General features: G+C 38.3%; 1 protein-coding gene across 2 annotated transcripts in view; it reads right to left on the bottom strand.

Moving 5' to 3' along the window:
- SMC6 (Structural maintenance of chromosomes 6) overlaps positions 1-14224 on the bottom strand; it is a 258709-nt gene that overhangs the window by 220585 nt on the left and 23900 nt on the right. For both annotated transcript variants that reach the window (XM_067091991.1, XM_067091990.1), the window contains exon 6: positions 5887-6008. In XM_067091991.1, coding sequence (XP_066948092.1) covers positions 5887-6008 — 122 coding nt within the window. The remainder of the gene's footprint in view (positions 1-5886; positions 6009-14224) is intronic.

Below are 14224 nucleotides of genomic sequence, written 5' to 3'. Positions count from 1 at the left end.
AACCTACCATGTGGCTAATCACAGCCTCCCATGATTAGTGGAGAACGATGAACCTCCCATGTGGCTAATCAAAGCACTCTCATGTATGGAGGGGTACAATGAACCTCCCATGTGGCTAATCAAAGCACTCTCATGTATGGAGGGTATGAAGAACCTCCCATGTGGCTATTGTAGCCTCTCATGTATGGAGGAGAAGTTGAGTGTGCAGGTCTTGAGTTCTTCTTCCGTCTGTTGCCGCCCGATGTCTGCGCAGAAGAGGTTGAAGAAACCAAACTTGTCCACTGGATCTGCCTATCTTCACAGTACTAACGTCAAACTTAATATTCTCACTATGAGCCCCGACTAACAGAGAATCCAAAATTCCAAATTTCTTCAGACTACGTACATTACCTAGAGTTCCCCCCACCCTTAACATTGCTACGTAATTATAAGATTTAGTTGGTCGTCGCAAAGGGACCAAGCGAGAAATTCTTCTTCGAAGAAAACTGAACGTCTTTTAGGTAGAAAGTCGTGAAAACTGACACCGACTTCCAAGTGGCTGCCTCTAAGAACCTCCGCACTAAGAGAGTACCCCCTTAGCTAAATGAACGCACCCACGATAGAAGGGTTAATAGCTACACACGGACTAAGAGAATAACTTTCATGTAAAAAGGAGAACGATGCATCTCCCAAGTGACTATTCAGAGCCTACCCATTAAGGAGGGAATGAGGCAGTGTGCCGAGCCGACGACCCTCCGCCCTGCAGGTTGCGGCAAAAGGCCGACGAGCGCAGAAGTATCCCAGCGCGACGACGTAGGGAAACAACCTAGGCTAGCCTTACGAGAGCACCTCTTTGGACTCTCGTAAGGAAACTATCAAAGACTAGGATACTTAAGATGTACTAAACTTAAGTTCATGTGATTATACTATCACTATTGCTTAAGATTCTAAAGGCTAGAAGGAATTTCTATATCTAGTTAACCTAATAATCATACAAATTGCGTTCAAGGCATAACCCTGCACTACGTGAGTACTACCTTAGCTAAATGAGCGCACCCTAGATAATAGACTTCGCCATTAAACGTGGACTAAGTGAATAACCTTCCGAGTCTTCGCACTAAGAGAATACCACCTCAGCTAACTGAACGCACCCTAGATAGGAGAATTCGCCACTATACGCAGTGGGGCGAATTGAACGTCTCGTAAGTAAAGGAAGAAAACAAAGACGGACTCGCAAGTAAACTACCTCCAGAATCAAAAGCTCTGAACAATTCCTTAGAAAGGAAGATGAAGTGGACATACTACGAATACTGTGTGGTAATGAAAAAAAAAAAAAAACGTTAAATACTAAATATAATGTCACGTCAAATTAAATTGCGTTCAAGGGCATAAATCTCGCACCACACGAGAATCGTGAAGTGTGCCCACAACTGTGTTCGTGTAGTGAGCACTTATGAACCAGGAATCAGGAACCCTTCTCTGAAAGTAACTAATCGCATCCTTGACAGTGGACGGGAAGGATTCCGCGGTGAGACAAGAAGTGTACACAGAAGCAGACAAAGTTTATCAACCTTTGATAAATATTCGCATCGGACATAAAGATATCCACGCCGATGCCGGAACCGAACACTTGCAGATAAAGAACCTTAAACGAACGAAGCAGAGTTTTAGCCTAAAACGCCACGACTTCGGAAGAAGAGAAATACTTATCATTTCCTGCCTAGGGAACTTCCCGAAATTCTCGCCCATTTTTTTTTTCTATCTGCAACTAAATGTGAAAGAAAGAAATAAAACACCTAACCAATTATCTTAACATTAGACAAACTTCCGACAAATCTCACGAGAGCCGAGGGAACGTAACAAGTCAAAGAAGATCTTACTATTAGAAATTTTCGGGAAGATACAAAATGTACTGCAAAGTGTTGAGCGGTAGCCAGCAATAGCCTTGAAAAATGGAAGAATCTTGACTTTCCAAAGGAATAAAAGAAAACCAGCTATTTCGGTTATGGCAGGCCTAAAGATGGAATGACCTTCCTTACGACACAGACTTCCCCATGTCAAGTTGACCTGGTAAAGCTTACGGGCTGACTTCTCAAGCTGAAAGAAACACTGTTTAGATATAGCTTTAGAGTGTCTGGACTGTCTAGCTGTTCGCTCGGCAGTAGCCGCAACTAGGTTCATCACGCAAGAGTTTGGATGATAATGGTGAAAATGCAGTTGTCTAAAAGATCTTCCACATGAGGAGGAACATCGGAACTTCCGTAAGGAGCATCAGGAATTTCGGAACTGCGGGCGTTAGAGCCAGCAAGGAGCTAGAGTCATAGACGTCTTGACACTACCGCAATTCCTGATTACCTGATGAATGAGACCGAATGGTGGAAAGTATACGCCTCTAAGTTCTAATGATCTTGTTCCCCCCCCGAGTTCTCAGATATGACACGGCAGTTACGATGTCGCAAAGCAGACCCACTACTGTGTTGCACACTAGGACTGAGAAACACCTGAGGGCTTCCTTTACAGCCCTGAGGTTCCCGAAGGTTATGACTCCTCTCATTCCTGATCCCTCCAGAGGCCCGAAGCCTGGGTTCCTCCAAGGCTGCTCCCCAACCTTGATATGAGGCACCTGAGTACAGATGAACGTTGGGAAGAGGGGAGACTATAGACCTTCCGGATGTCATATGCGCTTCTTCTGACAATCACAGGCGATCTGACAAGCGAGAATTGTTCCAGATTATCCCTGCATTCTCGATGTGGAAGTCCCAGCGATTCCTGAGACATACCTGAAGAGAAAGCATGCGGATACACAAGACCCTGGAATAATGAATGAGAGAGAGAGAGAGAGAGAGAGAGAGAGAGAGAGAGCGAGCGAGCGAGCATGGAGGAGATATCCTCCTCCCTAAAAGACTGTTGCAGAGCGCAAAAGGCGCCCTCAACAGAACCCTCTCCGAATGTCCGGATAGTGAGGTGATATCCTCCTCGCTAAAAGACTTCAAAAGAAGCCCCTCCTCTTCTGCCAAAGAACGTTGTACAGTCAGGCGACATGTTAACCTGGTATGCCAGTCTTATTGACACCGAAGTGATGAGGTGTCAGGCAGTGCCAGACCGGAGGGAGAATCATCTTGTTTGAGCAACTACCGGTTCTGTCGCATACAGCGACTCGAACATCATTGCTTCGGTAGTGTAGGCTCCTCCGGAACCTTGGATTGAGGATAAGCGAGGAAGTCTACCATCCGCTTATACTCATTCTCACTGGCTGAAGGAGAACTAATATCCGGTACCGGATCCTCTTCTTCAAATGAACAACCCTTGTCGGACTGGTTCGACCGAGCCGGAGGATGTCAGACTGGTCCGACCAAGCCGGAGGATTGTCGGAATGGTCCGACCGAGCCGGAACAGGAAAGAGGTAGGCTGATCCCTAGCAAACGCCGAACTCAAAAACCTGGAACTTGCTACAACTGGGTGCGTGAGAAGGACACCTGATGTATCAATTGCGAACATACTGGAGGCACCAAAGTATAGGTTGCGCAAACCCCGCACCATCCAACAGGGATGACGCAACACCTGGGCAGACCACGCCCACTCCTGAGAGCGAAGAGGCCGCAACACCCGAACCACTCAAATCCGGATGTATGAAAACTGCATGAGAATGGGAATCCAGAACTGAAAACCCGGAATCAACCCCGAACCAACATGGATGCCTAGACGGAGGAACAGAGAAAACCTGCCGGAAAGTTGAGAAAGAAGAAGCCGAAGGAGGGAAGAAGGAAGAAGCCACACTCGAGTAACCACTGGAGCGCCCAACGCCGAGGCTGGACAGATGGAGAAGGTCCCAACTGGACCGAACTCAAAGGTGTATTGAAGGGAAGTTACCATGTACCTAACCGAAGGTAACAGAAGAAGGTAGTTACCAACTATCCTGGAGAATGGAAAGGCTGTGGAAACTATTGGTGCTGATACACTGAACGCTGGCGCCAACAGGCATCCGCAAGAATCCGCAAGAATCGCAGAGGACAGTTGAAACCATAGCATCCGCAAGAATCACGGAGGATACATTACAGTTAGGATACAAACATTGGTGCTGATACACTGAACGCTGGCGCAGGCAAATCGCTGACTGCCGTAGCATCCACAAGAATTGTGGAGGATACATTACAGTTAGGAACTCATAAAGAATGAAATAAGGAGTTGCTGAATCCTCCAAACACCTGAGAAGCAACTAGACCGGATGCCTGAGAAACTACCGGACTTGCAAAAGGTGATAAGACGACGGATCCGTAAAAGTACCCTTCCCTTAACCCCGAAAGAGAGAGGGGCTGCTGAGCTCTAAAATACAGGGTTGAAGCAAGAAAGCCTTGCTCTGCTGAGTTAAAAGCCAAGAAAACAGGATGCGCAACAAAGACCCTGAGAGCCCTCCAAAGAGCGGACCGAAAAAGAAGATTGAGAAGGTAATGGAAGAAGGCTTAGAAGAAAAAGGGGAAAAATGGGAAAATTCCGTGAGCGGCCAAAGAGGCCATAGATTTAAAAGAAAATAGACTGGTTCTGTTCCCCCCGCCCCTGATAATCTTGATAGACATTATCAAATCAGAAAATTCTTTAAGACATGATCATGAATATTGGAAAAACTTGATCGCCAGAAATACCACCATCCCAAGACGAATGAAATTTTAAGCCCCCAAAGGAAAAGGAGCCTTCGAAGGAGGAGTATTCAAGGAAAAACAAAAATTCAGAACCAGATACATCAGAAACTAAATCTGAACGACCCTCCACGGATCTGGAAACCTTTGTTGCACAGAACACGAAGCAGGAAATAAAAAACGATTGACCTAAATTGATCTAAATGAGAGACCTGAACCCAAAGAAGACCACTCTCAACTACTTTTCCTGAATACTTCCTGACTAGAATTCCTACCCTTCTGAGTGATTCCTAATTCTAAATCCACCTTAGAACTTACGCTTTTAGAGGGAAGGGGGAAATCTGCTGCCAACACTGCCTGCTCCGCGCCGGGGGGGGGCCAGCAGATCCTACCTTTGAGGTTTGTGTTCTCCATGACCCCCGGCACCCGTTAGGGCTGGTTCTGGAACAGGCAGGAGGGCTGAAAAAGAACGATTAGTATCTACAAGACTATTACTACTATCTTTATCGCTAGTTTCCGTTAATTTAGTCATAAAGCTAGAAAAATAGACTAGACATACTCAGCTAGTAACTTGTCCTCTAACTATCTGAATAATTCTTCCATCTGATCTACCGACCAAGGCTCGCCGTCTATCTGACTGATACTACACTGTGTCTTCCTACATAAAAACACAAACAGAATGTCGAACGTGTTTGAGGGTACTCATCCTACGCTTGCAGAACGTGTAGGGCCGATGAGCGTCAGCATCTCCAGCAGAAGAAGGCTCTGTCGTCGACGATGTAAACAAAGTGGAAGCATCGGTGCTAGCAGACGGCGACGTCTTCTTGTTTGACTTATCCAAACGAGTCCAAAGTCAAAATCAGGAGAGAAGTTCCAAATCCTATCAATAAAGTATCCATCCAGGAGAAAATGCATTGAAAACGTCCAAATCGTGATCTGATGTCCAAATTCTTGAATGGGGGTCGGGCTAAATGACCAAAAGTTGACCTGATGTGGGACACACCCACACAGCATGGCGAACAAAAAGCAATTGGGGTATCTCAGCCTCACTCGGCCGGGACTTGCAGCAGTGTTGCCAATGGTACTTCAGGTAACTCATTTGACTAGATATTCCTGTAAGCGTTGGTAACGCTGGCAGTTTATTACCCACTTAGTGGGTAAAAGCTATGGGGATGTAGTTTGGGCTGGTAGGTGACCAGGGCTAACTCAGGTGTTCAGGAAAGGGAGTGTATTGCAATATAAGGAATAATTTAAAAAATAATGGTAGACATACCAGAGAACTTAGAAATGACCTGGACATATCCTGATTAAGGACCATCAGAGGATTTTCTACAATCAGGTTAAAATGATCGCAAAGTCTTCTTAGCTCTTCTTTCTTCATGGAGACAACTTTTCCTGATTAGAAAAAAATAAATTTTATGAAAAAAGATTAATTTACCAACAACTAGTGAATTAGAAAATCAAAAATCTTTTAAATTTCACAGACACAAACCACTGCCTTATATGCCTTTTCTGCACCAGTCGTGATGGCTAAATTAGCAGGTGAGTACCCAACTGGAGGAATCCTTAACACTCATTGACTCGTCATCTTTTCTTACAATGCATTGCAAGGTGGTCCACCTATTCCACAGTGAAGGATAAAAGGAAACTAAAACTTCAGGGCAGCAGATCTCACACCAAGAGTAGAGACCAGGTATTACATGGCAAGAAAAAATTACATTTTACTCATTAATCAAACCACCAAAGATATACTAACTATGAACTGGAGATAGTATTTAATAAATAAAATGAAAACTGAGTGAGACATCCTTAAAATAACAACTATTAACATACCATTGGGAAAAAAAACATATCAAAAGCCCACAGAGAAGGTATAAAGTGGACTGAAAATTCCAGGGGATACCTTTGTCCCATTTTTAAAGGCTACAATCAATCTAAAAACAATTTCCTAATTGATTATTATGCACAGTATTTTCTGAGAATAGCTATCATTAGACAAATGAAGCTTTATTTCTACAAATGACAAGCAAGCAAGTCATCACTTTTTCGTTAGAGGGTCCTTTATTCCTTTTTCTAAGGTCCTAGGAACAACTCTCCTGGAAGACTGCTTTATTGGACAGACCTTTGCCATCCACAACAGGAATTTCTTGATGGTCTTTTCTTTCTTTAGTTCTCCAGTTGAAAACCCTTCTGGGCAGTGAACAGAATATAAACCCAAGAGGGCTGCAAAGGGAAACCAGCCTGCAGAGAAAGACAAGCTATAGGAAAAGGTGATAAATATATAAATATGGGAGAATATAAAATAAAACTGCACTAGGTAATCTATTCCACTTTCCAGTTGTAGCTACGACAAAAATCCTAGCAAACTGAATAATATTAAACATGATACTAGAAAATGACACACTGTTTGCAGCAGCAGCCTGCCTAGTGTTGCAAACAAAAACAACCAAGTCAAGTAAAGAAGAGTGCAGAGGATGTTTGTCGTTGTAGTGCATTTTATGCAATAAATCAACATAATGAACTCACTTTATGCTTTTACCACAAGTCAACATTGTGGCACAGACATAAAGTGAGTTCATTATGTTTGATGTTCTGAGACATAAACCTAAGTCTTTTTATAGATGAATTATTTTAGATTTTTAAGATTTATTTTTCTAAGTTCTGGTTCAGCAGCAGCAGTTGTCAAGCCTGTTACTGTCATTTCTAATAGTGTGTGTGTGTGTGTGTGGGTTTATGTATGTATGTATATATACAGTGGCCTGTTTTTATGCATTTCATTTTGTTGCAGATTTTGAGAAAAAAAAAATTATTCACTTGTCAAACGGGGATATTTCACTAAAACAGAAATTGAATTTTTTAGATGGAGCAATATTCACAAATTACTGTATTTTTATTTTGTTTTTTTTACTTAATACACTTTTATGGTCACAAATGATTTACTAATTTTCAAATGTTAATATTAATGCACACACAGCAAAATATCTATAAAATATTTAATACAAATTAGCCAAACATCACATCACTATGAACAGTGAGACTTGTTAAGCTCATTCTGGGGACCACTGAAATGACAGGTGGGCCCAAAAAGAATGAGCTTAACAAGTTTTACTGTGGTGTCTCTCCAATTCTCTATAAACAGCAAAATATCTAAAAATGTTTACAGTAATACAAATTAACTAAATCTTTAATATAAATCATAAACTTGTTGAGTTCATTCTGGTGCCCACCCTGGAATGATAACATACTGTACAATATCTGAAATATTCACTAATTATTTTAATTTTATTTTCCCGTCTGCTTTACTGAAATGCAAAAACTTGTAATTATGCACAGAAAATATGAAAAAATTAATGACACAGTAGCATCATGTTTATCTAAAAACTATATTGTACTCCCAGCCCGAGAAGAACCCTAAAAGAGTTGAGAGGTCTGGTTAAACAAATCATTTATAACTAACTAACAAAAGAAATACACATACATGCAGCAAAAAATCAATCATTTTTCTCAGAGAGTGAGAGAGAGAGAGAGAGAGAGAGATAAGAGAGAGAGAGAGAGAGAGAGATTAGAGAGAGAGAGAGAGAGAGAGAGAAGAACTTTAGAACAGTATTTTACCAAAGCACAGTACAGTAACTTGCTGGGACAAGACTTCACAATGGCTGGGAGGAGAGTAAGAATGTTGAGTGTTGGCTATGTATGAAATTCGTATTTTAAATATTTTTTACAGTAATTAGAGATGAAATATCAACAGTGATAAAATATTCTCTTGTGTACTGTTACACACTAATATGTGTGATAATCATAGTCAACTGGACTTGTAATGAAATACGGTACAAAGCAAAAAATATAGCAACACTACCTTCGTTCATCTGTCGTGAGCTTGCTGGATTTGTTTATTTTCATGTTTTTTTGTTTATGTATGAAATTCAGATTTTAAATATTTTTTTGGTGAGTAGATCAATACAGTATAATTGGATTCTGTGAGTAAAATATGCGTATACTGAGAGAGAGAGAGAGAGAGAGAGAGAGAGAGAGAGAGAGAGAGAGAGAGAGAGAGAGAGAGAGAGAATGACGGCACAAGAATTTTTTAATAAATTCATGGGAGATTTAAACAATTTAAACCAAGAACTACTGTAGTAAATCTTTTTTGTTTTATCATAAATTATTTGTATGTAATCACGAAAATACTAACAAGACATAACAAACCTAGCATTCTGTTTGGAGGTACATGTCCCATCGTTCTAAACTATCCATGTATTTTTGATACAGTATACTCTATACAGTAGTACTACCCTAAAATATGTACCTGTACAGTAAATACTATTTCAAAATCATCTTACAACACAGGAAAATATCAATCTATGTAAAATGTATGCACAGTGCATTACAGTATGCGCAGAATGAAGCACAATGTTATGTAGGCCAAAGAAAAAGTGCGTGTCCGAATGATAGGGGATACTTAAGAGTAAAAGTTGTAGACTGGTGCTTAATTTTGCAACATGACTTAGAAATGATATTAGGGTGTTCTGGGATGATAGTTTGAGGTATATTTTTCTTTGAACTGTCAAGTTAGGCAATGAACTGTTAAAATAGGCAGTTATAAGCATTTTAGGGGTGTAGCCTATACTGTATAGCCTACTTATGAGTAACAGTAGTAGGAGAATACTGAAATGTAAGGTTACTTTGGGTGTTTTGGAATGATGTTTTTGGGGTGTATTTTTGTTTGAAATTATATTAAATTGTTTTAGTATAATAATTTAAGGTATATTTTCATTTGAAATATCAAATTAAGCAGTGAGATGTTAAAATAGGCAGTTATAAGCATTTCAGTTTAAGGGGTACAAGGTATTCGGCAGTTATAAGCATTTTTAGAGGGGATTTTTACATTTCTGCAGTAGGTTCTCGAACCTATCCCCGCATAAAAATGGGGGAGAACTTTCAGGGGAGGCTAAGCCAAACAATCTCATAGTAGGATGTACGGATAGGAAGAACAGTCAGCTCATCGTTAATCTATTTATTAATAGCTGTGCTTTGAGATCATCCATATCCCATCTTTTCTGACTAACAAGACACAAAAATAAAAACACTAATTAAAACTTACAAAACTGAAATGCTTTAAAGACTGAAAAATGTCAATGCTAAAACAAGAAATAGATTACCTTCAGTAGTAAAGTCCAGAGGACGAAAGTTTAATAAGAGTAAACACGAATAGGCTATGTATAAGGGGGTAGAAGTTACACAATTATTAAGTGATGGAACAATTTTCTTCATAACCAAGGATTCTAAATATTAAGGAGGTGTTCCTTCTGTGTCATGGTCACTATTTCAAAGTTTTTGTAGTTTACTGGGTATTTACAAATTAATGAATGATTTCTAATGTTAGACATTTCAGGTTTAGCAAGCCTAAGACCAGTGCGATAGTTCAATCCACTGTGGCAATTGCCCTCACTTTGAGCAACTCGTGCGTATTTCCGACATAAATCTGTTGTAGACTGCAACAAGGATACTTGTACACCACACCCAACTGCATCAAAGAAGGGAGCTGATCCTTGTGTCTAAGGAGGCTACCAAGACTTTTGAGGTTTTTCAAAATTATGTTGACCTTTACTGCAGGGAAGTGTTTGGTTAAAATTTGTTTCATATGTCATAAAAATCACTATTATGTACAAAAGGAAAAAAGTAGTATCCTAATTTGGGAGCATCGAAGGAATGGGAGGGAGGTCTAAAATGGTTATTCAATTTTGTTGAAAATACTTTTGTAAGAAAATTTCATTATGAAAGGAGGACCAATCTGAAGAAAGTGAAAGGGCTCTACGGATAAGGTGGTTACGGAATTTACCTTGAAATGAAAAGCACCCGAACTACAAAAATTGAGGCCTAAACCTCTAAAAGTAAGTTTTCTATAAATACTAACTTTGAAACCTTCAAACATCCACACCACGCAGACTCCTTTTAGATTATGCAAATAGTTTGCACAACATTATCAGTTTTACACAAGAAAAAGAAACTAATAAACTACCCTTTCTAGATACTGAAGTTTCCTGATCTTCCAGAATGCAACAGCACAGTAATTGTCCATATACCTGGAGATTTCAACAATGCCATATAGTAAGAAGTTACCCATATACTGGAGACTTCAAAGCAACAGTACAGTAAGTAGTGAGCTGCATAAAGGAGACTTAACGCAACAGCACAGTCAGTAATTATCCATATATTTGGAGATTTCAACACTGCAGTAAGGGTAAGTAGTTATTTATTTACTGGAGACTTCAACGCAACAGTACAGTAATTATCCATATATTTGGAGATTTCAACACTGCCATACAGGAAGTAGTTATCTATATAATGGACACTTCAATGCAACAGTACAGTAATTAATTATCTATATACTTGGGGACTTCAACAATGCACTAAGGGTTATCCATATACTTGGGGATTTCAACAATACACTAAGGGTAAGTAGTTATCCATATACTGGAGGCTTCAATGCAACAGTGCAGTAAGTAACCATCCATATAGTTGGAGATTTCAGCACTACAGTAAGGGCAAGTAGTTATCCATATACCTGGAGATTTCAACACTCCTGTACAGTAAGTAGTTATCCATATACTGGAGACTTCAATGCAGCAGTACAGTAAATAATTATCCATGTACCTGGAGATTTCAACACTGCAATACAGTCAGTAAGTTATCTATATAATGGAGACTTTAATGCAACAGTATAATAAGTAATTATCCATGTACTTTGTGATTCCAACACTGCAGTAAAGGTAAGTACTGATATATTGCTATTTACATTAATATCAATATTTTAAAATTAGTAAATCATTATTTATCATACAAAACATAAACATACTTATTACATATGCATAAAAATTCTCTCATCTCAATAAGAGAGAGAGAGAGAGAGAGAGAGAGAATTATTTTTATATTATTTAATGTTATTTAATCTTATTAAACTTAATATTAATATATGAAAATTAGTACTGTAAATCATTATTTTATCATAAAATGTATATGTACATACAGTACAATATTTAGTCACAAAAATATGAAAGTACACAATATTGCTCTGTGAAAAATCTGCAAATGGGCGAGATTTCCCGCGAATAATTTAGAGATATGTTCCACAGAAAATTCCACAAACTCTGAGAATGCGAGTCTGGGGGGTTTTACTGTACATATATTTTTATATATATATATATATATATATATATATATATATATATATATAATATAATGTATATCTATAAACAGTAAACCCTGAGAATATATTCACAGGAGATGACCACAAACCCCTGCCAATAGTTAAATTTTTATGAAGAACAGTTTACACCCCCTCTAAAAACACTTATAACTGCCTATTTTGAAATTTCAAATGCCAAATGTATACCTTAAACTAGCATCCTACATCAAATGTACCTTAAACTATTATCCTACTACTGCATAAATCTTTGAAATGATATTATTAATATAATTTCAAAGTCATCTTTAACATTTTACCCTTAAAAATATATACAGTAAACCCACCATATTTCTGGGGATCTTTTTACAGTCGAGGCTCTCTCTAATAGCTAAAACCCGCAAATACTTAGAATCTCTATTTTGATAGTTCAAACACACAAAAACAAACTAAAAATGCTTATACAGGTGTTATCCTACTTACGATGAGGTTAGGTTAAAAAAAAAAAAAAAAAAACTATCGTTTGTTGGAAAAAAAGTATCTCAAATACAGCCTAGCCTACACTAGGGTATTCAGTACCATGTATACATTTATGGTTGCCTAGCCTACACTATAATGTATACTCTATACATACACAGTACAGCATAGTAATTATTAATATCAGCTAATTCTGGAGGTTTATGCAGAGTGACTTATGATAATTCAATACAAAGAGAAATTGAATAACAAACAAGAATTAGCTTAGCCTACACTATGGTATATCATATGCATATATGGTAGCCTAGCCTACATTATACTGTACTCTATATTCACATATGGTATTATACAAACATCAACATCACAAATATGCATCTTTTCCATGGATCTTTTAAAATGTTATGCCTTAATTTACTGTGTCCAATAATATTGTATATATTATTATATTGCCTTTGTATTATAAGCTGCGATCATAGCGATCAATGTTTTGGTTTGGAAATTGATTACAGGGTAAGTTTATTTCGCCGTATTTAACTCAGTTCAGAGCACTTTTCTTGCTTCTAGTTGGCATAAATGAATCTCTAGATACTTTATTTATATGGGACAAGGTTATTTTTCGTTATATGAAGTGTTTTTAAGTTGAAATATAACTAAAATATGTCTCGTTGTGAAATTAATTTAGTTATTTTTTCGCTAATAGATGACGTTGGCCATTTGGGGGAGTTTGTTTTGTGTAATAAATCATGATTCCGTCCGCTATTTTCACTTGATTTCATCATATTACGAGCTTTACGTATTTATTGTTTATCGGCGTAAAAATACCAGTACTGTGTTCCTTCATGCCCATTAGATTTTCTTGCTGATCTTTTATCCATACCGAAAAAGGGTATAATGTAAAAATATATCAGTCCTATTTTACTTAACGTCATTTGTACTATAACTTCAATAATGGTTTACTACCGTACGATGGTTGAAATACAAGCAAAACGGCTGTTGTTATCCGATTCGATGATAGCAAAACAACAGTTTCTCGTTCAGTTGTTTATGGCTGTACACATTTACGCAAGAGTATAACGTTACTAACAATACTTTTATCATTCTCTTTTACTTTTTCAACAAGAAGATGGGATAAAGAGATGGAGGAAAAGAAGTTGGTCTACTGTAATTTGGTCTCTCTCACTGGCTGATTGTACGCTACTGCCTGCGCATGCACGAAATTTAAAAATATTTTATAAATATTGTCGTATCAGTATTAATTTCTTACCCCATTGCAAAATCTAATTATCATAAGGCGAATCATTGTAACTCGGGCACTACCTGGGTACCTGTGTATTTTAACAGTATTACAAAAAGTGCATTTAGTCATGAAAATGAGATGAAAATACAGTAATTCGTGAATATTTCATTGAAAAGTACCATGAATGGGCGAATTTTCGGCGAATAATACGTATATATGTTCTCTAGAGAAATCCACAAATAGGTGTACATATCAAAAGATGGAAATTCATGATTTATGAGTATCAGAGAGATACAAGAGAGAGAGAGAGAGAGAGAGAGTCATAGAGAGAGAGAGAGAGAGAGAGAGAGAGAGAGAGAATTTTTAGTATCCTTGATCATCTGTGGGCAACATTACCTCCCCTTGTGGTCTATGGCAATATGTCAAGTTAATTTACAGGTACTTGCACCCCCCATACTCTGAAGAATCTGAGAAAAAGACTGGGGATGATATGTATTTGTTGTAGCATGGAAAATAAAAAAAAATTAATAACAAAGTAATGCCAAAGATTACAGTATACAAAACAAATAAACATATGTTACATATGCATAAAAAACCTATCACAGTGAGAGAGAGAGATATGAAATGCAAAGAATATAATTAAGATTACATGATAGAGAGAGAGAGAGATTTTTCAGTATCCGTTGACCACCAAGTGACATTTATTTGACCACTGAG

Source organism: Macrobrachium rosenbergii, chromosome 48, assembly GCF_040412425.1.
Source record: "Macrobrachium rosenbergii isolate ZJJX-2024 chromosome 48, ASM4041242v1, whole genome shotgun sequence".
NCBI classification, from domain to species: Eukaryota; Metazoa; Arthropoda; class Malacostraca; order Decapoda; family Palaemonidae; genus Macrobrachium; species Macrobrachium rosenbergii.
Note: the sequence above shows the minus strand (reverse complement) of the source record. Positions and strands in the feature narration are given on the sequence as shown.